The sequence below is a fragment of the Ailuropoda melanoleuca genome, chromosome 12, assembly GCF_002007445.2.
Source record: "Ailuropoda melanoleuca isolate Jingjing chromosome 12, ASM200744v2, whole genome shotgun sequence".
NCBI classification, from domain to species: Eukaryota; Metazoa; Chordata; class Mammalia; order Carnivora; family Ursidae; genus Ailuropoda; species Ailuropoda melanoleuca.
The window spans coordinates 64,397,457-64,422,825 of NC_048229.1; the positions used below are offsets into that span (position 1 = coordinate 64,397,457).

At 47.9% G+C, this 25,369-nt stretch overlaps 1 protein-coding gene across 1 annotated transcript in view; it reads left to right on the forward strand.

Moving 5' to 3' along the window:
- The window catches only part of CDH3 (cadherin 3), a 44,358-nt gene extending 21,839 nt beyond the window's left edge, over positions 1-22,519 (forward strand). Inside the window, exons 3-16 of the mRNA XM_019803773.2 lie at positions 1,635-1,723; positions 2,883-3,008; positions 3,206-3,361; positions 3,480-3,624; positions 5,131-5,306; positions 5,970-6,098; positions 7,109-7,294; positions 9,732-9,973; positions 10,365-10,510; positions 11,259-11,483; positions 15,476-15,682; positions 18,235-18,365; positions 18,759-18,905; positions 21,642-22,519. Coding sequence (XP_019659332.1) covers positions 1,635-1,723; positions 2,883-3,008; positions 3,206-3,361; positions 3,480-3,624; positions 5,131-5,306; positions 5,970-6,098; positions 7,109-7,294; positions 9,732-9,973; positions 10,365-10,510; positions 11,259-11,483; positions 15,476-15,682; positions 18,235-18,365; positions 18,759-18,905; positions 21,642-21,851 — 2,315 coding nt within the window. The 3' untranslated portion in view covers positions 21,852-22,519. The remainder of the gene's footprint in view (positions 1-1,634; positions 1,724-2,882; positions 3,009-3,205; positions 3,362-3,479; positions 3,625-5,130; positions 5,307-5,969; positions 6,099-7,108; positions 7,295-9,731; positions 9,974-10,364; positions 10,511-11,258; positions 11,484-15,475; positions 15,683-18,234; positions 18,366-18,758; positions 18,906-21,641) is intronic.
- The last annotated feature ends 2,850 nt before the right edge of the window (positions 22,520-25,369 follow it).

The following is a 25,369-nucleotide window of genomic DNA, read 5'->3' on the forward strand; positions in this document are numbered from 1 at the left end:
TTGGTTTTGGCTCAGGTCATGATCTCAGTAGGTTATGAGTTTAAGCCCTGCACTGGGCTCTGTGCTGGGCGTGGTGACTACTTAAAAAAAGAAAAAGAATTCTTTTTAATATTACACTCACATACTGTTTGAATACTTTGTCATGTTCACATTGCTTTTGTAGTTAAAAAAACTCATCTGTTGGGATGCCTGCCTGGCTCAGTTAGTAGAGCATGTGACTCTCGGTCTTAGGGTTGTGAGTTTGAGCCCCGCATTGGGTGTAGAGATGACTTTTTAAAAGATTTTATTTTTAAGTAATCTGTATTCTTTCTTATTTGGAGGAAGGATTTTTTTTTTAAGTAATCTCTACATCCAACATGGGGCTCAAACTCACAACCCCAAGATCAGAAGTTGTATGCTCTACCAATTGAGCCAGCCCAGTGCCCCAAGGAAGGATTTTTTTAAATTTTTTTTAATTTTTTTTAATTTTTTTTTTAAGATTTTATTTATTTGACAGAGAGAGACAGCCAGTGAGAGAGGGAACACAAGCAGGGGGAGTGGGAGAGGAAGAAGCAGGCTCATAGCGGAGGAGCCTGATGTGGGGCTCGATCCCATAACGCCGGGATCACGCCCTGAGCTGAAGGCAGATGCTTAACCGCTGTGTCACCCAGGCGCCCCGGAAGGATTTTTTTTTTTTTAAACAATCATCATCAGAGAGGAGGAAAGGAGTGGCAGCAGCAGAGGGAGAAAAATAAACCAATTCTCGTCATCTGAGACTAAAGGACAAGTTTTCAGAAAAGCACAGTTGGGGGGCCTTATGCTGACATTTCTGTGGCACAGCACTGTCTCCGTGGGCCTTGTCGTGCTGCAGCCTAGTTTAATGATGCACACTAGTGTCTGGGCCAGCATCAGGGAACCAAGGGGTCAGAGCATGGTGCTGAAGGGCCCAGGTGTGCCCTCAGGTGCCCTCTTTTCATGCTTGGCCACAAGGAAGGGTGGGTAAGAACACTCTCTAGCGAATACCTTGGAGTCAGGCTGATGTGGCTTCTGAATCTCAGTTTTCTTATCTTTGAAAAGAAGCTAATACCTACCTTGGTGGTTAAGGTAGTTGTAGGGATGAAATGGGCCTGGCCTCTGGCTTGGTGAATGGTAGTTATCACCTCAGGGTGCTTATTTAAAGGGTGGCTAAGCAGGGGGGATTCAGAGGGAGCACGATAAACTGAAACAGCTAGAGGTTGTCTGGAATGATCTGTGTGGGTAACCAGGTAGCCGGATGCATATTACACATAGGTAGACTCATAGTCTTCCGAAATGCTGAAAATCTCCTGCCTCCAACTATGTCCTTGGGGTAACGCTGTGTCTCATGAGCCATCTGGGGCTGATGAGCTGAATGCCTATGATCTTGATTCTTTGGTGTTATGAGCAAAGAAAGGGGCTTAGCTTACAAACCACAAAGTGATCCTCCCTCTTGAGACCAAAGTTGGAAGCCCCATCTGCAATTCATATTTATTTTATCACAATGGAGACCAAAGCCAGGTCTCCTTCCGGCTTGGAACAGTCCTTGATGCAGAGGACTGTTGTCAGGTGTTGCTTCCCCTGGGGTAGCTTCCAGAAGCCCCCTCCTTCCTCATATTCTCTTTCTTCCTTCCCCACAGTGATCTGCGTGGACTGCCCCAGGCAAGAGTCAACAGCCCTGCTTAGCACTGATGGTGATTTCACTGTGCCAAGTGATAGAACAGTCCAGGTAAAACACCCCGGGCAACCACAAGGCAGAAGAAAACTGTTCTGCATGCATGCCCAACTTGCTGCTGGCCAGGAGTTCGAGGTTTCCGTGGCCATTATGAACCATGTACCACCTGAGAAGAGGCAGTGCTGGCCCTCAGTTGCCCGCAGTTTGCAAACTCCCACTAGGGGCGCCAGAGAGTCAGGCCTGTTGAGCAAACACTGCCCTGTGAGCATCCGCCCTGTGGCTTTCCCCTGGGATTCCCTTTACCACCTCCCTTTCCTTCTTTCCCATATCATCTGGCTAAACCCCGAGGGAAGGCGATTCCAGCACAGGGCTGCCAATCCCATAAGCCTCTGGGAAGACAGACCTGAGGCACTTAGGCACTCTTTCTTTTAGTTTTTTGAAGAGCTAATATATCCACATGGTTCAAAAATTTAAAAATATTAAAAAGTTACACAATGAATAACCTTCCTTTGTTTCTCTGCATCTACCTAATGCCCTGTCCAAGACACAGATAACCACTGTGACCAGTTTTTTTCCTACCAAAATTTCTTTCTATATTCTAAATTTGTTTGTATTAAATACATTATGTATGTTATATATTTTATATGTGTATACAGATACACAAATAGACTCTTTTTCTTCTTTTATGCAAAAGCTAGCATACTATTCACATGTCTGCACCTTCCTTCTGCACTTAAAAAATAGGTCAATATACTGCCTGTCCCCTTCTCACAAATAACCCTGTCATTAGTTTCTTTTGTATCTCCCCCCCATACTGTGTTTATATATGAGCCACTATGAATACCTGGTCTTATTTTCCTACCCTTTCACACAGAAGATGATACGTATTAACTATGTTAAATTGTTAAATAAAATACTAAACAATATTATAGTTTAGTATAACTTGTTCTTTTTCACTTAATAGCATTTATCAAAGATCTTTCATGCCAGCACTTTCTCATTTTTAGAGCTGTATAGCAGTTTGAGTAGATGGAAGTATTATAACGTGTATTTAATTGGTTCTCTATAAATGAACACTTAGGATTATTTTCAATTTGTCTTTTGCAATAAACCCATTTAGTTCTCTCTCCTCACCCTTAATTTCTGCAAGTGAGAGGATGTTGGGTATCTTCCAGCTGTTCACATGTCTTTAAGGGGTCTTCTCTCCTTGCAGGAAAGGAAAGCATTGAAGATCTCCCCAGCCAACCGTGTCTTGCGAAGACGCAAGAGAGAATGGGTGGTTCCACCAATATCTGTCTCTGAGAATGGCAAGGGCCCCTTCCCCCAGAGGCTGAATCAGGTATGACTGCATCTTCTCCGCAGAGTCATTGGTGGGTGCAGGAACCCTCATCCAAGGGCCTGCTGATGAGGTTTCTTGCTCCTGGAAGCCTCTGTAACGGAGCAGTTTCTGATAAAGGAGGGCCTCTCCACCCCTCCCCACCTTTGTTGCCGTCCTAAGATAGTTGAGACTTAGCAGCTATTTTCTTTTGCTTCCAGCTCAAATCTAATAAGGACAGAGGCACCAAGATTTTCTACAGCATCACAGGGCCTGGAGCAGACAGTCCCCCCGAGGGTGTCTTCACCATAGAGAAGGAAACAGGCTGGTTGTTGTTGAATAAGCCACTGGACCGGGAGAAGATTGCGAAGTATGAGGCAAGTAGCCTGTAGCATCCAACAAGAAGCAGGCCCCCCCACCCCCCGCCAAAAAAAAAGAAGCAGGGCCCTGTGGGGAGGGTGGGGCTGGGCTGACCCCACACCTGTGCACCCACAGCTCTTTGGCCATGCTGTATCAGAGAACGGTGCCTCAGTGGAAGACCCCATGAACATCTCCATCATTGTCACAGACCAGAATGACCACAAGCCCAAGTTCACCCAGGATGTTTTCAGAGGGAGTGTCTTGGAAGGGGTATTACCTGGTAAGAGGACTGGGGGGCGGGGTGGATAGCTGGGGAGGTCTGCTGGGCCCAGACCTAGCCTTGGGTCATCTTCTGTAACCATCTGGAAGTCAGACCAGACCCCCTAAAGGCTGAAAGAACCCTCCATACCTGATTTCCTCAGCTGTGCATCAGATCACCTGGGATCATCTTAAAAATACAAATTCTCCCACTCCATCCCAAGATCCTTGAATAAGAATGATCCTAGGGGGGCACCTGGGTGGCTCAGCCATTAAGCATCTGCCTTTGGCTCGGTTCTGGGATCTAGCCCCGCATCGGGCTCCCTGCTCTGCTGGGAGCCTGCTTCCTCTCCCTCTCCCCCTGTTTGTGTTCCCTCTCTCAATGGCTGTCTCTCTCTCTGTGTCAAATAAATAAATAAAATATTTAAAAAAAAATGATCCTAGAGTACAGCCTGGAATCTCTAAATTTAAAAATTTCCCAGAAGCCTCAGATGATCAGCCAGGTTTGGGAACCACTAGCTTTGGAACTACAAAGATCTAGATCTGAATCTTGATTTGCCTTTTTACCTGTGACCCTGGGCAAGTTCTTGACCTCTGAGCCTCAATCTTCACATCTGAAAATGGGAACAATGGAGACACCTGGGTGGCTCAGTTGGTTGAGTGTCCAGCCCTTGATTTCGGCTCATGTCGTGATCTCAGCGTCCTGGGATCAGGCCCCCACATCAGGCTCTGCGCTCAGCACGGAGTCTATTTGTCCCTCCCCCTGCTTCCTCTCTTTCAAATGAATAAATAAAATCTTAAGAAAGAAAGAAAGAAGAGGAACAATGTTACCTGTAAAGAATTGTGAAGATTAGATATAGCACATAATGACCTAAAGACACATGCTGGTGGGGAGGGGTTCTCCTCTTCCTTCCTCTGAGTTGTGGAGAATTCAAGAAGTGTGAGTTGGTTAGGTTGCCAATATGGAAATCCCCCAAAGAACAGTAGTACCTTCAATGAGATGGAACCTTACTTTCTCCTTATATTCAAGAAGCCTAGAGGTGGACAATCAAGGCTGGAATGGTGCTTTAAAGTGTGGGAGACCTAGGCCCCTTCTCTCTCATTGCTCTGCTATTTGGGCTTTATTTCCAAGATTACCATGTAGTTGCTGCTAGAGCTCCAGCCATTACACCTGGATGGGGGTAGGGGGTGAGGGGTGGAGAATAAGCCCCATCCTCAGAAAAGCACTTCCCCCAAAGTTATATATCCCATTTGTCAGAATTTAGTCTCAAGGCCATAGTTAGCTGCAAGAAGGCATGGGAAATAGTCTTTGTTCCAGGCAGGCCTGTGCTCAGCTTAAAATGATTGAGAATTTCGTTTCTAAGAAAGAAGCGGAGAATGGAAATGGACCAACTAGCAGTCTGTCACAAAGTGGAAGATGGGTGCAAGTCAATGAGCAGGGTGGAGCCTCTTCAGAGTTCCAGAAGTGGGCAAGGCTGGAACTGGAGCTGGGAAGGAAGGATGTTCACTCATTCCTTCTCCCCTGTAGGCACTTCTGTGATGCAGGTGACAGCCACAGATGAGGACGATGCCGTCAACACCTACAATGGAGTGGTTGCTTACTCTATCCATAGCCAAGAGCCGAAGGACCCGCATGACCTCATGTTCACTGTCCACCGGAGCACAGGCACCATCAGCGTCATCTCCAGTGGCCTGGACCGGGAGGTGAGTGGCTCCTAGGGAAGGTGCTGCCTAGGCTTGCTCAGGTTGGGGACTGAACGCTCAAGAGCAGAAGCCCCTGTCCATGCCCCCAAAGCCCAAGGCAGAGCTGTGAGAATCCAAGTCAGCTGGGACTGGCTGCTGCTGTGTTCCCGTGTTGATGTCCTACAGCTCTCTGGAGCCACTGGCATGGTGCCAAATGATCTCGTTAAGGCTGAGGAGGCAGCTGTAAAATGCAGGCGCTTGATATTTTCTGTCGGTTTTCTCATTTCCTCTCAGAATGGCTCATTTAGCATGCACATTGCCCAGATTCGTCCCTTGTGTGCTACAAAGTAGAATTAGCTCCATGGATATTGGAGTTGCCTACTGTTTCCTAATTAATACCTTTGCCCAAATCCCCATTCAAAGCTCCCATTCTGCATCCGCCCAGGGTCAGGGGGCAATGCCCAGACTGCACCCCCGGTTGGCCCAGGAGAACAGTTTGGGTCTGTATTTCCCCTCCCCCTACACCCTTTGCCTCTGTTCTTTCCTGGGTGAGCAGTGGGGCAGGGATTCAAGAGAACACTGTGAGAGGGAGAGATATTCCCCTTCCCTCTACATATACCCAGGGCTCTGCCTCTGGGAATACTGTGAGGGGCCCCTCAGTGTGAACTCTCCTTTCCTCCCCAGAGAGTCCCCGAGTACACACTGACCATCCAGGCGACAGATATGGACGGGGATGGTTCTACCACCACAGCAGTGGCCATAGTGGAAATCCTGGATGCCAATGACAATGCTCCTGTGTTTGATCCTCAAAAGGTAAGTGCCCTTTCGATACTTCTTCCCTCAGCAGATGATGAAGGACTCAGGTTTTCCTTTCTGATGAAACTCTGGAACTAGCTCACGTTGCTTCCCTTCCTGCCCCACCTCTTACTAGCTGTATGCCCAGAGGCAAACTACCTAACCTCTTTGTGCCCCATTTCCTAATCTGTGAAATGGAGGTAGTGATATTACCTGCTGCATTGCTCTGAGTTTTAGATGGAATAATGTCTGTACAGTTCCTGACGCAATCCCTGGTACCTAAGTGCTCCATATGAAAATCCTTGTTGAGGGGCGCCTGGCTGGCTCAGTTGGTGGAAGATGTGACTCTTGATCTCGGGGTCATGAGTTCAAGCCCCTCGTTGGGGGTTAGAGTTTATTGAAAGAAAGAAGGACAGACAGAAATAAAAATCCTTGTTGATAGGAAACTTAGAATTTGCCTCATACCTATACTTACCGTCCTTCACCCAGTGAATGCTGTCTACACCACCAGTGACAGAGGACTCAGTGCCACTCAAGATGACACCCACCCCCCTTCCATCTTTAGATAACTCTGGCTACTGAACATTATTTAGGCTTGATTAAAAATTTGTTCTGAGCAGCTGAGTTCCCAGTGTTTGCCACCGTTCCAGAACTTCCAAAATTGTTACTGATCCATGCTGCATAGCAATCAGGCCCTCGTCCTTCTTGCCACCCTTTTCATACCTTTCTGATCTCAGCTAGGTAGATGGTCACACGTGGCAGGGTTCAGGGCACCCAGACCCAGTGAGATTACTGGAATATCTTGCCCCTGGGTGTAGGACAAGCAGGCCCACGATCCCTGTGGTCTGTCCCAGCAGCTGTGAGGACATTCTGCCTCTGTGTATGTCCTGAAACCCTGGTGGGTGGGTTGGGTGGTCCCAGAAAGCGTGAGTTACAGGGAGGATCCACAGCTGGTGAAGAGTAGAACAGTCTTAGGGTGGGCGGTTAGTCTCTATGCTCTGACAATGCTGCGTTTCTCACACCAACAGTACGAGGCCCACGTACCCGAGAACACGGTGGGCCATGAAGTGCAGAGGCTGACGGTGACTGATCTGGATGCCCCCAACTCACCGGCATGGCGCGCCACCTACCGCATCTTGGAAGGTGATGACGGGGACCATTTTACCATTACCACCCACCCTGAGAGCAACCAGGGCATCCTGACGACCAAAAAGGTGAGTCCGTTTGGGCTTTAGACAAGGGCCACCCCTGGGGCAGTCAGGTCTGCAGCCTCCAGGACAAGGCAGTATACCACCTGTCTGGGAAACACCTACTTGGAACATTCACCAGGGAGTTCACCAGGCCCAAGGCTTCTGACACTTTCCTGTCCCTCTTGTGTTAAGGAATGGATTTGTTCAAAGTAAATCTTACCAAGGGACTCAATTGATGGTACAGGTGAGAGTCACGGGTCTGATGGAAGCAGATTAGTGAAGCCTTCCTCCCAGATCCTGATGTCCAGTGGCTGCCCCCAATTCATCTTTTCACACAGTGTCTCTGTTTTATTGGAATTCTTGCTAGTTTTGCATTGAATCCATAATACAGATCTAGGTTTTTGCATAGTAAAATGTTTTAAGTTACTTAATAGTGAGAAATATGCTTACCTCTCAAAAAGTCTTTGAATAAAATTGATGCTTTAAGAAGATTGGCCTAATCTTTTATTTATTTATTTATCTATCTGTCTATCTATCTATCTATCCATCCTTCTGGTTTGTTATAAAGAATGGCCTAGGGTGTCTAGGTGGCTCAGTCAGTAGGTGAAACGTCTGCCTTCAGCTCAGGTCATGATCCCAGGGTCTTGGGATTGAGCCCTGCATTGGGCTCCAGCTCAACGGGGAACCTGCCGTTACCCCCGCTTGTGCGCTCGTGCGCGCGCTCTCTCTCTCTGCCAAAATAAATAAAATCAAAAAAAAAAAAAAAAAGGCCTAGTTTGAAAAGTGGGGTTTTATATAATACTTTAACAACTATCTCCTTCTTGCAACAAAAACTTTATAATGCCCTTTTTATATTGTGAAATGAATTTCATTTATAATATAACTTATCTAACTTACAAAATTTCTAGAAAAATAGAATGCCCTAACTAAAATGAAGGAGAATTTTACAGGGAAAGTTACTACTGATAATATGATATTTTTTTTTAAAGATTTTATTTATTTATTTGACAGAGAGAGAGAGACAGCCAGTGAGAGAGGGAACATAAGCAGGGGGAGTGGGGCGAGGAAGAAGCAGCGGAGCAGGGAGCCCAATGTGCGGCTTGACCCCAGAACCCTGGGATCACGCCCTGAGCCAAAGGCAGACGCTTAACGACTGAGCCACCTAGGTGCCCCGATATACGATATTTCTATGTGTAAGCTTTGGGGTGCATATGAGAAAACATAAGGAAGTGGTCGGTTACTTACGTCTCCTTGTGGAATCGTCCAAATGTAGTGGATACTTGATGTCACTCGGGGCTCATGCATACCACAGGTCATACCGATGTCTTTATAAAAACAGCAAATACACAACTTTTATGGAAGGCCTGGACAAGTCAAATTACAAGCTCCCCTCAGAAGTTACATTCCTGGAAAAGTCAGTATAAAAACAACACCAAACACTTAGTTTATATGTAAAACAAGTAACTATAAACAGATTTTTCACACCCATGAACACGTGAACATCCAAGGAGCTATTGGCAAGTCACATGATCTGTGGGAAAGTTCTTTGTGTCCCTCCTCCAGCCTATAAATGCCAACAGTATCCCCAATCATTACGACAATTAGAAAGGCCTCCACAGGGGCGCCTGGGTGGCACAGCGGTTAAGCAGTTAAGCGTCTGCCTTTGGCTCAGGGCGTGATCCCGGCGTTGGGATCGAGCCCCACATCGGGCTCCTCCGCTATGAGCCTGCTTCTTCCTCTCCCACTCCCCCTGCTTTTGTTCCCTCTCGCTGGCTGTCTCTATCTCTGTCGAATAAATAAATAAAATCTTAAAAAAAAAAAAGAAAGAAAGGCCTCCACAAGTTTCTAGAACACGCTGTAGGGGGCCACCCCCACTGGGAACCAGCTGTAGGGCTTACTGGTCTAGGGATGTTCTAAAAGGCCCTACCAGCCACTCAGAAAGGGCAGGAGGATGGGGCAGTTGGGTGGCTCAGATGGTTAAGCATCCACCTCTTGATTTCAGTTCAGGTCATGATCTCTGGGTTGTGAGATCAAGCCCCATGTTGGGCTCGGCACTTAGCATGGAGCGTACCTAAGATTTCTCTCTCCCTCTCTCCCTTCACCCCCTCAAAAAAAAAGTGCAAGAGGCTTTATGGAAAAGACAGCATTTCTTTTTTAAAGATTTATTTTAGAGAGAGTTGGGGGGGAGGGGTAGAGGGAAAGAGAAACTCAAACTGACTCAGCACCCAGCACAGAGCTCAAAGTGGGCCTCCACGTGGGGCTTGATTTCCCAACCCTTAGATCACAATTGGAGCCAAAATGAAGAGTCAGATGCATAATCGACTGCACCCCCTAGGTGTCCCGGGAAGGACGGCATTGTTGATGCTGGGAGCCTCCAGCCCCGTGCTGTGGGCCCTTTCTTTCTGACATCACAGCACTGCATCCTCAGACATTGGTGGCTCAGGTCCTCCTTCTCTCTCAGGGCTTGGACTTCGAGGCCAAAAACCAGCACGTTCTGTACGTCGAAGTGACCAACGAGGCTCCCTTTGTGGTGAAGCTCCCAACCTCTACCGCCACTGTAGTGGTCCACGTGGACGATGTGAACGAGGCACCTGTGTTCGTCCCACCCTCCAAGGTCTTCGAGGTCCAGGAGGGCATCTCTATCGGGGAGCCTGTCTGTACCTACACTGCGCAGGATCCTGACAGGGGGAGTCAGAAGATCAGGTAACCAGGAGCTGGGCTCACATGCATCCAAAAGCACTGGTAGTGTTGGATTGGGATTCATTTGGTCAGCGTTTATTCTAATTACCATGAGGATTGCTGCATATTTTGAGCATCACCCCTGCATGGGGCCTTCCCTTCCTACCCTCCCCAAGGCTGAGGACTCTGAGCAGAGATCCAGAGAACAGGTATAGCCACTCTCTTTCATGTGTCCCTGCTGGGCTGTCTACCTGCTGCTCAGGCTCCCATTTAGGGGTGAGGTGCTTTTTTCATGTGATCCTGCTTAGGAGCCCCGAGTCCCTTGACACTATCTGCCAGTTGGAATGCATAGGCTTTGAATGACAACCAGAATTCTAAGTATTCTGGGTATGACTCTTCAACTTTTCTATTCCAGCTACCACATGCTGAGGGACCCAGCAGGGTGGCTAGCGATAGACCCAGACAGTGGACAGGTCACTGCCACGGGGGTCTTAGACCGTGAGGATGAACAGTTTGTGATGAACAATGTCTACGAAGTCTTGGTCTTGGCCACAGATGATGGTGAGAGCTTCCTCCCCACCCCTCCACTTGGTTATCTTTGGAGCCCATGGCATAGCACATCCCCTCCCCAGACAGAGTATGGTGTCAGGGAGGGTTCTCAGCAAACCAATCTGGAGGGTCAAGGGAGACTTGCGGAGGAGCCTTTCAAAGACTGGGATTGGCTGGCTATGGTTTCCCTAAGACCCACGTGTTAGGAGTAAGATTTCTTTCAGCCCAAGGGTGTGGTTCACTGAGCCATGGATTGGCCTGTTGGTTTCCCCTTGTGATTGGATTAGAAGGGGCTGCCTGGAAAGTGCCATGATTGATTAGTGATGTCAAACCATGACAGAGTTGGGGGGTGTGATTTGACATCTCTGCTCGACACACTGAAGCGAGGTCTGGAAGCTGGCAAGAAGTCACAGCAGGACTGTGAAGGGAGGCATCCCTAAAGCTCATCAGCAAACACTGCATCATCCCTGAGGTGTGGCCAACAGGTTTCCCTTTGGGATAGATTGGTAGTGGCTGTAATTGCTATGATCAGTTAGGAAAATCTGCTGAGAATGATGGCATGATTGTCATGGATTTGCCATCACTGGTTTGATCTATGATGAGACTAGGGCAGGACATGGAGGGGCTTGAAAACTTACAGCTGGGCAGTAAACAGGAACCTCCCTGAGGCTGACTGCATAGGTCAGAAAGCTTAACATTCACCCATCACCCAACTCAAGGGCAGATGCTAAAAACGGCTCCTGTGTGTAATTATGAACAGGGAGCCCTCCCACCACTGGCACTGGGACTCTCCTGCTAACACTTATGGACATCAACGACCATGGCCCGGTCCCCGAGCCCCGTCAGATCACCATCTGCAACCAAAGCCCTGTGCCTCAAGTGCTGAACATCACAGACAAGGACCTGTCCCCCCACACCTCCCCTTTCCAGGCCCAGCTCACACACGACTCGGATATCTACTGGTCAGCAGAGGTCAATGAGAAAGGTGAGTGAGTGGTGGTGGTAGGTGGGTGTGTGCCCCATACCAGGACCCTGTACACATTCCCACTGAGGTAAGAACATCAAGCAAATGTTACTTATTAACTTAGTGTAAGCCTTTAAGAATGTTCTAGCCCAACCACCTTCCTGTACAGTTGGAAAAACTGAGGCAGGGAGTGAGAGGGTATGACTTTCTCAATCTCACATAATGAAAGAGCCAGGACTCCTACAGTGATAATAGCTCACATGCCCTGAGCACGCTTACTGTGTGTTACACAGCACTTCAGACACTTCATAGATTAGGTTACTCAGTCCTCACGGCAACCCACGTATACGTGTGTGTGCGCCCATTATACACATGAGGAAACCAAGGCTTACAGAAGCTTAAATATCTTGCCAGAGGCATTACGGCTAGAAAATGATGCCATCAGAATTTGAATCCAGGCACTCTGATTTACCATTGGTGCTCTGCTGCCTACCATTTATTGAACCCTGATGATATGCAAGGTGACTTCTTTTTCTTTATTTACTATTTCTACCACCCTCTGTGGTCAGTATTTTTATCCCCATTTATAGCTGACAATGAGGGACAGAGAGGTTAAGTAGCGTGCCCAAGGGCACAGAGTGCATGAGCATGGAGCAGAAGTTGAAGCCACAGTCCCCATCCCCCACGCACCTGCTCCCGTCCACCTCCCTGTCCTTTACCGTTCCCATCCCCGCAGAGCTTCTCAGTCTTTCACGGCTTTTCACTTGTCACTGGCCTGGGAAGGGGTCTAACTGGCATCAAGTGAGTGAGGACCCGGGGTGTGTGAGAAAGATCCAGCCCCAAGAGCCAGTAAGGTCCCTGGAGAGACAGTGTTCACTTTGGTTTAAAATGTCTTCCCCTTTCTCTTGGGGCTAAGGTTCCCCAGGAGGGAAATAGGGAACCAGTACACGCAGGTTCTGCCCCAAAGGAACCAAGTGCCCACTACCTATTACTGCTGCTGAGCCCAGCCCAGAAAGGACTCAGGAGACCTGCTCCAGATATGCACATTGCCTCAATTTTATGATTCTTGTGATTTGGGTATGTATGTCTGGCACCTTTCCTTTGAAGAACCCAGGTTGGTCTCCTGTCACCCCCTTGTGGCCTAGAAGCCATTTTTTCCCCTCCCTGATGTTACTATTTATAGAGCATGGACTCTGGAACCAGAATGCTTCGTTCAAGACCCAGTTCCTCCATTTACTAGCTTTGTGATTACAGACAAGTTACTGAACCTCACTGTTCCTCAGTTATCCATATCTGCAGAATGGTGCCAATAATTGTACCTACTTGCATCCAGTTACTGTGAAGGTGAAGTGGGTGATTCTATGAGAGGCCTCTTGTCTGGTACATCAGTGCTCAGCAGATGTGAGCGACCACCTTCGCTAGCAGTCTTCCCAGGCAGCAATCACAGGTCTGGCTCTGTCAGGTGTGAGCATTACGGACGAGGCCCAATGGCACCATCACCTGGTGATAGTATTGATACCTGGTTCTTGGCTATTTTTTTTTTTTAAGATTTTATTTATTTATTTGAGAGAGAGAACAAATGGCGGGGTGTGGGGAGGACAGAGGGAGAGCAGCAAGCAGACTCCCTGCTGAGCAGGGGAGCCCAGTGTGGGGCTCGATCCCGGGATCATGACCTGAGCCAAAGTCAGATGTGTAACCGACTGAGCCACCTAGGTGCCCTTGGTTCTTGGTTTTAATTTAGTTTTCTAATCATGTCCTTGTTGTCAGGGGAGTTAATCCAAACCCTACCCCTGTGTGACCTTGGTCTGGTTACTTAGCCTCCCTAAGCTTCAATTTCTGCATTTGTAAAATGAAGCTAATAGTACCTCCTCTTAAAGTGGCGGTGAAGTTGAGAGTAGAGCCTCGCACCCAGTGTCCACTTAGTCACCAGCACCACCATTGTCATCATCACCTGAGAAGTCCGCCCTTCGGTATGGGGACAGGATGGTGGTCGGGATGTTTCAGTGAAATACCCCACCTTGGCCTCGACACGGTAGACCAGATACTCAGCATGCAGAGATCCCTGTCTGCCTGCCATTGCCAGATGGGAACGGGGCGAAGTCTCTCTCTGGCTTTCTTACTAAGACAAGCCCAGGGAGTATACAGAACCTTTGAACAAAAAGTGGCTTGAGGGGCCCCTGGGTGGCTCAGTTGTTAAGCGTCTACCTGTTAAGCTCAGGGCCTGGTCCCAGGGTCCTGGGATCGAGCCCCATGTTGGGCTTCCTGCCCCGCTGGGAGCCTGCTTCTTCCTATCCCACCCCCCCGCCCCGCTTGTGTTCCCTCTCTCACTGGTTGTCTCTCTCTCTGTCATATAAATAAATAAAATCTTAAAGAAAAAAAATTAAAAAAAAAAAGTGGCTTGAGGTCAGTGCTGAACAAGGCCAGCAAGCCTTAGGGTGGGTGAGCTAGAAACATGGGGTGGTTTTTGGTTGCCCTGATGACTGGGGGACACTGCTGGCATTTAATAGTGAGGGTCTTTAATGCTTGGAAAAGTCCTGCATGATGAGAAGTCCTGCTACCTTGGCTAATAGCTCCTTCTTGAGAAACGAGTTTAAACTGAAGGCCTTTCTTCAGAGAAGCCCCTGACCCTCTATTGCTCACCCACAAACATAGCCATCTTCCCCACTCTAGGATTGCCACACACCCTGGGCCTTTGAAGGCCAGTTAGCACAGTGTCCACGACAGCCTCCCAGCCAGCCCCCCCGAACCTGTGTTCGTCACTAATGCTGTGACAGCACAGGCTGGCAGCCTGTCTGATCTGCTTAACAATGTCACTTATATCACCAAGTCATGTGCATTTGGATTTATTAATAATCGCTGCTCTCAGGGTGCCTGGATGGCGCAGTGGGTTGAGTGTCAGACCCTTGATTTTGGTTCAGGTCATGATCTCGGGGTCCTGAAATAGAGCCCCGTGTCGGGCTCTGCGGTCTGTATGGAGCCTGATTCTGACTCTCTGCCTCTCTGCTCTCCCCCTGCACCCTTGCACTCTATCTTTCAAATAAATAAATCCTTAAAAAAAAATTAATGCTTTTGCAGAAATATCAGTGTTTCAGATATTGAAATTCTGTCAGACAGTTGAGGCACAAACATTATATTTACTTTTGCAGGGGCAAAATGCTGTAATAATAAATGGTAGTGAACTTTCATATAGGAAAACAGGTGGTCAATGTGAATATTAAAAGATAGGGTTAGTTATCTCAGGAAGAATGTATTTCATTGTGTTCTTCTTGAGGAGACCAGTGGGGCAGCTAATGGTGCTGAGAAATTATTGGCCCTGCATGACCACGACTTTTTAAAAACTTTGTTATTTTAAAAATACTGTGACTATCAATTTGATTTTTTTTTAAAGATTTTATTTATTTATTCGACAGAGATAGAGACAGCCAGCGAGAGAGGGAACACAAGCAGGGGGGAGTGGGAGAGGAAGAAGCAGGCTCATAGCAGAGGAGCCTGATGTGGGGCTCGATCCCAGAACGCCGGGATCACCCCTGAGCCGAAGGCAGACGCTTAACTGCTGCTCCACCCAGGTGCCCCTATCGATTTGATTTTTAAAAAATAAGATGATGGGGCACCTGGGTGGCTCAGTTAGTTAAGCATCTGCTTTCGGCTCAGGTCATGATCGCTGGGTCCTGGGATCGAGTCCTGCATTAGGCTCCCTGCTCAGCCGGGGAGCCTGCTTCTCCCTCTCACTCTGCCCACTGCTCCCCCTGCTTGTGCTCTCTCTCTCTCTATCCAAAAAATAAAATCTTTAAAGAAAAAGAAAATAAGATGATGAATTTATTTTGCCATCCCTATAATCCTTTCTGTGATGGTGACTTTGGCTTTGGCCAAATACCAATTTCTGTAAACCCTTGGTGTAAGTGTGCTTTTGGGGTATTTCTCCCTGTGAGGCAGTCTCCTTAACCTCCAAAGTGATATACTCCATTCCGCTTGTGGCCTCTCTCTTGTGGTAAACGTTAGTCTGTCTCTTCCAGGAAACACAGTGGCCTTGTCCCTGAAGAAGTTCCTGAAGCAAGACACCTACAACGTGCACCTTTCTCTGGCTGACCGTGGCAACAAGGAACAGCTGACAGTGATCGAGGCCACCGTGTGTGACTGCCATGGCCACATGAAGACCTGCCCCGATCCCTGGAAGGGGGGCTTCCTCCTCCCAATCCTGGGGGCTGTCCTGGCTCTGTTGAGTGAGTACCCGTGTTCTCTCCTGTCCAAGGATGGGGTCGTTCGAAGAGCCGGTTCTAACCGGAACTGCTGGGACTGAGGCATCCCCAGCGTTGCCCATCTGTTCCTGATACTCTTAATTCTAGGTGTGTCATTCGGGGATAGATGTTTATGGAGCTTCTGGAATGTGCCAGGCTTTGGGGATACAGTGGTGAACAGACAGACTCAGCCCTGCTGTGATGTCGTCTAGAGGCTAGAGCACTAGTTCTGAATGTGTGATCTCCAGACCAACAGCATCAGCAGTGCCAGGAGCTTGTTCAAAAGGCCAGTTCTTAGGGCTAAGATGCAGTAATCTGTGTGTTGTTTTTTTTGTTTATTTTGTTTTGTTTTGTTTTTTTAAAAGATTGTATGTGTTTATTTGACAGAGACAGACAGCCAGCGAGAGAGGGAGCACGGGCAGGGGGAGTGGGAGAGGAAGAAACAGGCTCCCAGCAGAGGAACCTGATGTGGGGCTCGATCCCAGGACTCTGGGATCACGCCCTGAGCCGAAGGCAGACGCTTAACTACTGAGCCACCCAGGCGCCCCAGTAATCTGTATTTTAACAAGCCCTCCAGGGGTTCTGATGCATGCTAAAGTTTGAGAGTCCCTGGTCTAGTGGCAGACGTGTTTAGTTACAAACTAAGGTCTTTACTCTAAAGGTGGAACCTTTCACATTGGCTTTTTCCACTCTCTGAATTGGTCCTTACACAGAAACACATTCAGTCAGATATGAATTCAATAATGGGAGGCTTTAATCCACATCCTGCACACACAGCACTGTTTCTGGTGCTGGGGTGAAGCACTTTATAGTATAAAGAGACCACTTTCTGCCCTCATGGAAATTAAGTTCCAGTACAGAGAACAGACAGTAAATGATCTGGCAGAGAAATCAGTGTTGGTACGGAGAAAAAGCAAGCAGAGGGAGGAGGTCTGCTATCTCAAGTAGGATGGGTAAGAAAGGCTTTGCTGAGAAGGGATATTTGAGTAAAGAACCAAAAGAGGTGAGGAAGCAAATCATGCAGCTATTTCAGGAACAGCAAGTGCAAAGGCCCTGAGGCAGCACTGTGCATGGTGTGTGGAAACAGCAGATGGCTAGAGTGGAAAAAGCTAAAGGGGAGAAAAGTAGGAGATGGAGTCAGAGGTGATGGCTGTGGCGGAGCATCATGCTGGGCCTTGGAGGCTATTGCAAGGATCTGGATAAAATGTGAAGTCATCAGAGGGATTAGAGCAAAGCAATGATGTGATTTGACTTGAGTTTTAAAGGATTTCTACTAAACAGACTGTGCAGGGGTGAGGGTGGAGACGGGAGACCATTTAGGAACTATTGCCATAATCGAGGGGTGAGATGATGAGAAATGGTCCTATTTCAAGGCAGAATCAGTTCAGATTCATATACGGTATGAGGAAAAGAACGATCCATGTTTCTAAGACCCGAACAAGGAGAAACTGGAGTTTCCATTAACCAGTTTGGAAAAGATCACGGGAAGAGAATTACCAGGCAGTCCAAATGGAGATATCCATGGGTTGATCTATAAGCTTTGGTGCAGGTAAAAAGTCCACGTCACCTTCTGCCTTTCCCCAGACTCAATGGGGAGGAAAAGAGAATGGAAAGAAGGCAGTATAGCCCACATAGGGTGTGCATCCTGAGAACCCATAGACTCCCCAAGAAGGCTGGGTCTGTTGTGTTGGGCCAGAGATTGACCTTGGTTCTGTCAACAGGCCAAAGAAGTGATAAAGGTAAATAGTGGCCATAGCCTCTCACACTGAACAGCCAAAGAGAGGGCTCTGGGGTCCCTTCTTTATATGGGATTAACTGGAGGTAGTCTTGGCATTAGGGAGAACAGCCAGGCATTAGCTGGCCAGGACCCCCATGTCCAAATAGCCTGCCAGCCCTTCCAACCATAGCACTAAAAGCCAGTCCTTCTCTTGAAATACCAAAATAGTATTTGCACCTACGTTCAGATTACTACACCATATAGACTTGCACTGCCTTTTTGCTTTTAACTTAGTCTGTGGCTAATTTAGGGCTCACCTGGGGACTGAAAAAGAGTCTTGTTGAAAAGTAACATCTGCTGGGAGATTCCCTTGAGGACCAGTATCACTGATAAGGGAAGACTGACAAATGATACAGAATTATGGGGGGGGTGAGGTCAGATTGCTGCTAGGAGGGGGTGATGTTAGGCTGAGTCCTGAAGGGTGAGAGCCATGCATGTGCGTGCAGAGTGTCCCAAGAAAGGAATGCCCAGGTGAAGGTCCTGGAGCTGGAAAGTGATGGGTGTATTTGTGGCATTCCAAGGAGGCCAATGTGACTAGACCTACGAGGGGTGTATATGTGTGGAGACAGGCAGGGGCCAATCCTGTACACTTTGATAAGAAGTTAGGGGTTTTCCTAGGTGCAAGGGAGCCATTGAAAGTATTTTAAGCCCTGGCTACCAAGGAGAGGGGTCTAAAATTAGGTAGGGCTCTGAGGGTTTGGGGGTATCAACCAGCTCTGTGGTTGGGGGGGCAGATATTTACCTTCCCTGCCTCTTCCAGTCCTCCTGCTGGTGCTTCTCTTGTTGGTGAGGAAGAAGAGGAAGGTGAAGGAGCCCCTTCTGCTACCAGAAGATGACACCCGTGACAATGTCTTCTACTACGGCGAAGAGGGAGGTGGTGAGGAGGACCAGGTGAGGCATTGAGAGTCTGGGGTTTGGAAGATGGATGGCTCTAGGACCACTGGCAGAGATGGTTGGGTCAGTCAACTAACCACGTTAGCTCCATTGACCAGACTCTGGCCTAGCGCATAACTCTTCATGTAGGACTGACCACCATTTCTCCTCTTCTGAGAGGGTGTCTGGTCCACAGCTGTGGTCGCTTTGACCCTATTCAAGATGGCCTTGAGCCTATGCTTAATTTGGGAGGAGGGGCTGTGGAAACAAGGGCTTTCAGAAATGTCTGACAGAGATTGTCTTCTAAGTCCTACCCATGAGCAGAACACCCATGTGGCAGGGGAGTGGGCTGAAACATAAATGGTGGGGGGCTGCCTTCTCAATCCCATGTTCTTCTTCATGTCTTTGAAGGACTATGACATCACCCAACTCCACCGGGGTCTGGAGGCCCGGCCTGAGGTGGTTCTCCGCAACGATGTGGCGCCAACCTTCATCCCCACACCCATGTACCGTCCACGTCCAGCCAACCCAGATGAGATCGGGAACTTCATCATTGAGGTGAGGCCTAGGGGGCCAGCTGAGGGCAGCCCTTTATTCAGGCACTGGCAGCATGGGAGAAAGAGCATGGGTTTGGAGTCTTGGCTCCGGGTTTAAATCTTGCCTCCCTCACCAACCAGCTGTGTGACCTCTGGCATATTTGAGTCATTTCTGGGCTTCTGTTTTCTCCTCCATGAAATCCTAAGTTGCAGAGTGGTTAACAATAGGTTAGGAATCATTTATTCAACAAATATAACAATTGTTAGAAAACTGTGCAGCCAGACTACCCGGGTGTGAATTTTTAAAGGTCCCAGATGATCCCAGTGTGGGGCAGAGTTGGCAACCCTCTGTTATAGGTTGCATTTTCTTTTTTTGTTTTTATTTGAGAGAGAGCGCACCAGCAGGGGTAGAGGCAGAGGGAGAAGCAGACTCCCCGCTGAGCACGAGCCCGAAGCAACCTATTCCCAGGATCCTGAGATCATGACCTGAGCCAAAGTCAGATGCTTAGCCGGCTGAGCCACCCGGGCGCCCGTGTTATAGGTTGCTTTAAGGATTGGATGAGCAAGCACCTGGAACTATGGTTCCCAAATATTGGAATCTCCTGGGGAACTTCAAAAACGCCTGATGTCTCTGACTCCTTGCAGAGATTGTGGTATAATTGAGCTGGATGTGGCTTGGCTTCGGATTTTTTTTAAAAATTCCCAAGTAGGGGTGCCTGAGTGGCTCAGTAAGTTGCGTGGCTGCCTTTGGCTCAGGTCGTGATCTCGGGGTCCTGGGATCTAGCTCCTCATTGGGCTCCCTGCCCAGCGGGAAGTCTGCTTCTCTCTCTGCATGCGCTCTCTCTCTGTCTCATAAATAAATGCATAAATAAATAAATAAATACATACATACATACATACATACATACATACATAAATAAATAAATAACATCTTTTTTAAAAAAGTTTCCAAGTAATTTAAGTCTAGGAGCCACTGGCCTGGCATGTAGCATTTACTAGGTAATGATAGTTATTGTTGATAATAGCTGAGTATCTCCAGTGTTTTTAACTCTGGTCACATGTTTGATTTATCTGAGGGATTTTGAAAAACAGCAATGCCTGGAATGCAGGGATTCATTTGTTTTTTAGGCTCCAATTTTTTTTTTTAAAGCTCCCCAAGCTTAAAATCAGATACACAGCCAGGGCTGTGAGAACCCCTGAACCAGGTACATAGGAGACACATGATAGGCGCCTATCACAGCCTGGTACCTCATTAGCAGTAAATGGAGGTTTCTCTCTCTCTCTCTCTCTCTCTTTTCCTTAAGTAAGCTCTACACCCAACATGGGCCTTGAACACAGACCCTAAGATCAAGAGTCGCATGCTCTACTGACTGAGCTAGCCAGATGCCCCATAAGTGGAGGTTCTTAATATGAGTTAGGGGTAGAGGGAGGAAAGAAAGGTGGGAGGAAGAAGTGAGGGAGGAGAAAAAGATAGATTGATGGATCTCAGGGGGTGCGAGGAAGCAGCGGTGGGCAGAGGGCTTGGTAGGCAGTCAAAAGGCCTCACCCTGGCTTGAACTTTTCTCTTACTTTTCTTGCCTTCTAGAAGTAGCCTGGTGGACTCTGTTCTTTAGCTCATGCTAATGAGGGTACTGTGCAAAAACAAAAGCATCTGGGGAAAGTTGCTCAGAGCAGATGGTTTGAGAAAATGCCTTGGAGCTAAATACCTGGAGTTTTCCCTCCAGTTAGATGAAGACCATTTCCAGAATGTCTCTGGACAGACATTTAGATAGTTTGCAAATACAGTCTCATTCAATGCTCAGATCAAGTGCGGGGAGGGAATCCTCTTGTTATCCTCGTTTTACAAATGAGGAAATAATGTTCAACTATGTGCCAAGTACTATTCTAATAAGCACTTTACATATATTCACGTGTATTAATTTATTCCTCTAAAACTATATGAAGTCTCCCATTTTATTTTTATTTTTATTTTTTTTTAAAGATTTTATTTATTTATTCGACAGAGATAGAGACAGCCAGTGAGAGAGGGAACACAAGCAGGGGGAGTGGGAGAGGAAGAAGCAGGCTCCCAGTGGAAGAGCCTGACGTGGGGCTCGATCCCATAACGCCGGGATCACGCCCTGAGCTGAAGGCAGATGCTTAACCGCTGTGCCACCCAGGCGCCCCCCATTTTATTTTTAAATATGCCCAGAGCACAGCACATACCCAGAGTAGTTTTTTTTCTTTTTTTAAAGATTTTATTTACTTATTTGACAGAGAGACAGCACAAGCAGGGGGAGAGGCAGAGGGAGAGGGAGAAGCAGGCTCCCCGCTGATCAGGGAGCCTGATGTGGGGCTCGATCCTGGGACTCCGGGATCATGACCTGAGCCAAAGGCAAACGCCTAACCGACTGAGCCACACAGGCTCCCCAAGTCTCCCATTTTAGAGACAAGACAAAAACAGCACGTAAAGGTTAAGGAGTTTGCCCGAGGTCACAAAACTAGGGAGTGAAGTCCGAGTTCTGACTCAAGCTGTCTGATTTCAGAGTCCCTGCCCTTGACCACTGGCTTGGCCCACTAAGCACTTGCCGTATGCTGGGCTCAGTGCTCAGTGTGTATATGCATTATTTCATTTCACCTTTCAAAACCTTACTGGAAGGAAGAGATGTCTTCACAGATGAGGAGATGCAGTCTCAGCAGGGTGAACTCACTTGCCCGAGCTTTCGCAGCTGCTGAGTGTCTGACCGCTGCTCCTAACCACCTGCTCTTGTTGCCACAGAACCTAAAGGCGGCCAACACGGACCCCACGGCACCACCTTATGACTCCCTGCTGGTGTTTGACTACGAGGGCAGCGGCTCTGACGCTGCCTCCCTGAGCTCCCTCACCTCCTCCGCCTCTGACCAGGACCAAGACTATGACTATCTAAACGAGTGGGGCAGCCGCTTCAAGAAGCTGGCAGATATGTATGGTGGCGGCCAGGACGACTAGGCCACCTGTCAGCAGGACCAGGGACTAAAGGTTGGGCCTCAGTGGCATCTCCAAGGAGCCTGAGTCCTCCCCTCAGCCAAGGACTTGGGAGCTTGTCAAGAAGTGGCCTTAGCAACTTGGAGGAGAGAGGCCCCCAAATCTGACATTAAGGGTTGTTTTCTAAGCCTTTCAGAGTGGAGGGACATGGGTGGTTTGATTTCACCTCTGGAAACCTCTCAGACTAGGCCAGGGTTGCCTCCGAGGCCAAATTTCTGGGAGTCTATCATCTGCCATAAAATGCCTGGACCAACTCTGACCACCGCCTACAACCCCCAGTGATGATGTTCTCTCTGGAATGGACCCTTCTCCTTAGAATGAGGCCCTTATTGCAACCTGAATTTTTTTTTTTTTTTAATACTGTCTTCAAAAAGTTAGAGGCAGGTCCTCAGTGGTCCCCTGGATTGCTCCAGAAGCCGAAGCCTGAGCTCCTTGACTCACGTGCCCTCATGCACTTCTCTCTCCTCTCCAGGCAACAAGGCCTCCAATTGAATGAATTCCTGCGTTTTTAGACTGGGCGCGACTGTATTGTCCTTTATTTTTTATTTTCCCTATTGAGTGCTGTAGATAAAGGGTGATGACAATCCGTGTAAATGTACTACAACTTTTTTATTAAAGGAATTTTTCCCAGAGGTGCCTGGGGAGTGAGCTGCTTTTTCTTGTAGTTTTATTGCCCTGTAGATCATGTACCACACCATTCACGCACTTCAGTGTCCAATTCTGTGGTTTTCAGAATTGTCAGAGTTGTGTAAGGGGAGTGGGCGCTTGTTAACCCTGCTGGCTTCACCCAGCTTCCTCCCAATGGTAGAGGAAATTCAGGATTCATATACATGCCCAGGTGGGCCTGTTGAGGGTAAATCTACCCTCCTCTCTACAATTTTTTTTTTTTTAAGTAATCTCTACACCCAACATGGTGCTTGAACTCACAGCCCTGAGATTGACAGTCACGTGCTCTTCTGACTGAGCCAGCCAGGAGACCGTCTCTCTACAAATTCTGAGCTGCCCTTCTGTGTGGGAGAACCATTAACCCCCTTACTGCTGGGCTGAGCCCCACCAGAGCTACAGGCAATGTCTTTTGGGAACAATGGCTGCTCTTGGGTAATGTAGTATGGGAAGAGTTCCTCTTCTTTGTGGTGGGCTCTGTGTTGAAAGGCAGGGAGAGGCCGGATTCTGCTACTTCCTAGCAAGCCAATTTTAACCTCTACTTGACTCACATTTTTCATGTATCAAATGGGGAGTTTTTATGGAGATTAAATGATGCCGTATCTGGGCACATTGTTAGGGCTATTTGTGTTCACTGGTAACAACTACCACTTATTTAATACTTTTTAGGGCCAAATAACTTCAATCATTTCCTTTTAAACAAATCCTCACAATCGCCCTCTGAGGGGATTTTCCTCCTTTAAAGAATGGCTTCATTGTATTTTTTTTAGATGACACCTGATCATCGTCAAAAACAAACCAGACAGAAAATTAGAGGAGTCACCCAGGATGTCCATGAAATTGGAACGTTACTAACAATATGGGGAAGCAGGAATGGGGATGAAGAGACAGCGGGGAAAGAATAGTTCCGCGTGTGCCTTTGTTAAAGCGAAGTTTAACATTGTCTTTGTGATGAACCAAGAGAAAAGAATGTGAAGTGAAGCCAAAGGGATTGCTGAACTTGAAATAAACTTGAAATAAAAGTTTTCGTCCCACAGCAGTGACAAATTCTTCAAAGCCATGGTACTCAAAATGCAGTTCCTGGACGGGCAGGAATCAGAGACGCTGCAGGTGGGCCCCCCGAAATGTGCCTTAACAGGCCTTCAAGGCAATTCTGATACACAAGTCAAGTTTGGGACCAAGGCTCTGAAAGAGACTGAGGGTGTCCTGAAGCCTCAGGCCCTGGATGGGAAATCAAAGGGGAACTCAGTTGGGTGAGAAAGCTTCTCACCTGTTCCTGGTCCACAGCGCCTTAGCCTGCAGGTCAAGGCCACCTCCTGCCTCTCCCTCCAGGGGCAGCCTCCTCCATGGCCTCCGATCTCCCTCCACCAGGGCCCTGCTGCTCTTGCCGATTAGGTGAGAGGATTAGGTGTCTCAGCCAGCAAACACCTGCTGCCCCTTATCTTAAACTCCTCTCTGAAAAGCCTAAATAAAGCCTGAAACCCTATCTTCTGCTGGGACTAATAATAAAACCAAACAGCCACTGTGCAGGCTGGCCTTCCTCCCCTGGGATTTTTGGAGGGCGTTGAGGAGGAAAAGTGGCCTCTTCTAGCTGAGCCAGAGCTCTGTGGATGGATCTAGATTCCCCTGGCAATGGAACTAGTCACCAGTCTCTGAGTGATTCGGAAAAAAAACAAACCTGGGCTCTGTGATGGGAATGGATTCTATATCCCTCTCACTCCGGGCCTGCTTCTCTGCAAAATGGAATTTTAGCACTCCGGTCTCTAGGGTCTATAATAAGAATTCACAATATGGTAGTTACTAGTGCTAACCACTCAGGGTTTAGTACCCCATAACCAATGTCACTGGCTATACCGGTGAGGACCGCCTAAATGTTTGCCTTCACGTACCTTACACACCTGGAATGTTGATCCTTCATATTTTGTGGTGCAACAATTTGGTATGCATCCTTCCAACCTCTCCCCACGTTTCGCACACACTTTGCATTATCCCTTTCACAACACGGCTTAGGAGGTAGCTGTCTGTGACACGGCCAGGTAGGATGTGTTAGCATTTATTTAAGCTCACCACCATCCATGGACATTAATGATTCTAGTCTTTTGCCCTTAACAGTGTTGAAACAAATTCTCTGGAGTATCCAGCTCTGCAGATGCTTCAAAGCCAGTTCTCCGATGATTAGGGATGGGTGCGAGGGGTCCCCGTGGCCCCGTTTGGGATCAAGGCTTCCCACTTCCAGGTGGAGGGGTCAGTCAAGGATGACAGCTTGCTGCTGAAAGGACCCCTTGGACTCATTCTGTTAAGTGACCCCCCCATACTTAAAAGTCAAAGTCACAGATCCCTAGTCCAGTGAAAAAATGAAATTGTAGGGGCGCCTGGCTGACTCAGTCGGTAGAGCCTGTGACTCTTGATCACTACACCCACTTCCAGTGGAGAGATTACTAAAATAAACTTCAAAAAAAATTTCTGTAAAGATTTTATTTATTTGACAGACAACGAGAGAGGAGATGGGGGTGTGGGTAGAGGGAGAAGCAGACTACCTGCTGAGCAGGCAGCCCAACACGGGGCTCGATCCCAGGATCCCAGTTTCATGACCCATTCCGAAGGCAGACACCCAACGACTGAGCCACCCCAGATCCCCTAAAAAAGTTTTTTAAATGAAATTGTTGGAAGAAGGGGTCAGGTGGCTGAGAGACCTGCGTCTTGGCCTCATCTTCCCAGTGTTTCTCTTTAACCCCCAAATGCAGAGCACTTTGAAAATTGCCACCAATTTACCCCTGTCATTTTTCAGATAGGAAAAGATCATTTCCAAAAGCAGGCAT